This window comes from Sinocyclocheilus anshuiensis, unplaced genomic scaffold (assembly GCF_001515605.1).
Source record: "Sinocyclocheilus anshuiensis isolate Anshui unplaced genomic scaffold, SAMN03320099.WGS_v1.1 scaffold2100, whole genome shotgun sequence".
NCBI classification, from domain to species: Eukaryota; Metazoa; Chordata; class Actinopteri; order Cypriniformes; family Cyprinidae; genus Sinocyclocheilus; species Sinocyclocheilus anshuiensis.
The window spans coordinates 176,054-179,478 of record NW_015542563.1 but is presented as its reverse complement, the minus strand read 5'-3'; the positions used below and the strand labels follow the sequence as shown (position 1 = coordinate 179,478).

The following is a 3,425-nucleotide window of genomic DNA, read 5'->3' as shown; positions in this document are numbered from 1 at the left end:
GCAAACACAAGCACACGCACACACACACACACACACACACACACACACACACACACACAAACAAACACACACACAAACAAACACACACACACACAAACAAACACACACGCAAACACGCGCACACACACGCGCAAACACACACACGCAAACACACGTAAACAAACACACACACACACAAACACACACACACACAGGGCTCAATCTCCTGCTCGGACACAGTGAAACACACTCAGAGCGTTAGATGACACGCACCTGCAGCTCTGCAGAGACGCTGGCCTCCCGCGCCTGCTCCTCCAGAGCCAGTTTAAGCTCCTGCAGAGACGCATAATGATGCACATAATCGAACACTTGATGTAAAACACTCATTACATGTTACTTCAGTGATGGTTTTTACCTCCACTTCCTCTCTCTCGGTCTCCTCCTTCCTGTCAGACTTGCGTTTCTCCTTCTCGAAGGCCCACTGCAGCTCTCTGGCTCTCTTCTGCTCGAGTGCCAGTCTGTCGTTCAATGCATCGACTTCAGCGGCCTTCAGTGAGACCTCGGCCCTGCACAGCACACACAGCAGCTTTATTCACTCCTCTATGTGTCTTTGGAGCCCCTACAGTTAAGCGAGTGGTAATTATATCACTGTCATAATTATAGTAAATAGCTGTGTGTGTGCATTTGAAATAGAAGTCAGTGTACCATCAGAATGACTCTGAAACTGATATTACGGTACAAAACTTTCATACAGTTGCTTTAAATCGCCTCCAACTCTACTAGCAAGACTAGCTAATTAAATCAGCGCAAAAAGTCGAATAATCTGAATATTAAAGCAAATGCTTTTCGAACATAAAATGTCAGATATCAAAAACACTTACAAACCCTCATGAACATACAAAAACATTTTTATGAAAATATACAGATTTATTTCTATTTATACATATTTATTTATAATGTATAATATTATAAAAATAATATAAATTTAGACTATGATATGTATATGTAATACATATGTGTTACAAATATAAATTACATTATGTGCAATAATAAATGTAATATATAACATAATATATTATTATTATTATTATATTAAATAAATATTTATATTATTTTACTCACACATTACAATGATGATACAAATATACAAAAAATTTTTTATGCAAATTAAAAATTAAAGACAATTATTTATATAATTTGTATATTGTATTATATATATATATACTGTATATATATTGTCATATGTATTACATATTATATATTTTAGTTATATATAATTGTTAATTATATTATTTAATAATAATTATATAATTGTTAATTATATATAACTTTACTCATTTATATAAATATATTTTACAGACTACTATAACTGATTATGTGTGCATATATAATTTACATATATTATTACTGACTATATTATTCACAACATATGTCTTAAGTCGCTGGGGTATATTTGTAGCAATAGCCAAAAATACATTGTATGGGTCAAAATTATACATTTTTCTTTTATGCCAAAAATCATTAGGATATTAAGTAAAGATCATGTTCCATGAAGATATTTTGTAAGTTTCCTATCGTAAATATATCAAAACTTAATTTTTGATTAGTAACATGCATTGCTAAGAACTTAATTTGAACAACTTTAAAGATGATTTTCTCAATATTTTGATTTTTTTGCACCCTCAGATTCCAGATTTTCAAATATTGTGCTATCATAACAAACCATACATCAATGGAAAGCTCATTTATTCATCTTTCAGATGATGTATAAATCTCAATTTCGAAAAATTGACCCTTATGACTGGTTTTGTGCTCCAGGGTCACATATATATACTGTATATATCAATAAAAGCCGTGCGTGTGTCACCTGAGTGCGTCGAGCTCTTTCAGGTGTTTGTGCTGTGATTTCAGAGCGCTCTCCAGCTCTAGTTTAGTCTGGTTCAGTCGATCAGAGCCGCATCCCACCGCAGCACCGCCTGGCATCAGCTCGGCCTCGCTCTCGCTCTCCGTTCCTGAAGAACAGAAAGCTTTATGCAGTGGAAGCTGAAGCTGGCAGCGTGAACAGTGAGGAGTGCGTGTCATACCGGCGGCGTCCTGATGGTGGCGCTGTGTGAGCTGAGCTCTGAGCTGCTGGATCTCTGAGCGCAGGCTGCTTCTGTCTGCGGCGCACAGCGCTCCCATGAGCTCCCTGTGCCTCGCGTCCTGAACACAACCACCAGCACAGACGTTACAGTCTGAACATCTAACATCAACACTAGAGTGTGGCGTATGCTAACCTGCTCCGCTAGCGCTCTCTCCAGCTGGCTGAGATGAATGACAGCGTCAGCCGTGTCCAGTCGCTCCAGATGAGAGTATAAGACGTTCTTCAGCACGTCTCGCTCCTGAACAAACACGTGCTGAACAGCCGACAGCAGCTCCGCTCTCCAGTCGCCATCCACCTACAGACACAGAGAACACCTCAACGTCTGAACTAGCACAATACACACAAACATAAACCAGTTCATCAATACACAAAGAAATAAATAAAAAATAAATGAAAGAATAAAGACAGAAAATAATTCATAAAGGAAAAAAGTAATATAAAAATGAATTTAGGACTAAATATTATTTAAAAAATTGTATTTCTTTTATTACATCATCTATTGTATGTTTCATGAAAATATACAATGTCATCACTGTCAGTCGAATGCAAAATTAATATGAATGAATGATTTTAAAATAAAATACTAAAATTAATTAAATCATGAAATGTGAAATTAAAATACATTTAAAATAAAAAATGAAATAAATTACTTAAAACTTAATTAAAAAATATTTTAAAATGAAACCAATAGAAAACACTTAATAAAAATAGGCATGTGAAATTAAAATAAGTGAATGATTTTAAATTTAAAATGATCAAAATAAAAATGCACACTAAAATGAATTAAATCTTAAAAATGTTAATTAAAATAAATACTGTAAAAAACGAAAATAAAAAAATTTATAAAATAATAAGAATGCAACATTAAAATACATACAGGATTTTAAAATAAAAACAATGAAATGAAACACTTAAAAATGTATTAAATCATAAAAGTGTCAAATTAAAATAAATAATTTTAAAATAAACAATCAAAATAAAATTAAAGACTATATATATATAAAAAAAAATTGTATTTGTTTTATCACGCCATTTATTCCTTTATTTATTTTCCTATTACATTTATTTATTTTATTTCTACAAGAGTTCACATATAGTTAATTAAATTCACTGTGATAATTGTGTGTCATTAAGCACAAAACATGTAATTCTGGATTATTTTACAGGCTTTCTCCAAGAATACAGATGCAGCTCGAAGTCAGTGAAATGCACTGTGAAGCTGGTCTGTGTGTGTGTGTTCACCTGTGTGTGTATGCCGCTCTGCAGTGTGCTGATGAGCAGCTTGAGGGACTCGACGGTGTTG

General features: G+C 33.8%; 1 protein-coding gene across 1 annotated transcript in view; it reads right to left on the bottom strand.

Moving 5' to 3' along the window:
- akap9 (A kinase (PRKA) anchor protein 9) overlaps positions 1-3,425 on the bottom strand; it is a 116,749-nt gene that overhangs the window by 10,761 nt on the left and 102,563 nt on the right. The window contains exons 35-39 of the mRNA XM_016494065.1: positions 2,256-2,417; positions 2,064-2,181; positions 1,847-1,991; positions 395-545; positions 253-312 (exon numbers count right to left, since the gene is read on the bottom strand). Coding sequence (XP_016349551.1) covers positions 253-312; positions 395-545; positions 1,847-1,991; positions 2,064-2,181; positions 2,256-2,417 — 636 coding nt within the window. The remainder of the gene's footprint in view (positions 1-252; positions 313-394; positions 546-1,846; positions 1,992-2,063; positions 2,182-2,255; positions 2,418-3,425) is intronic.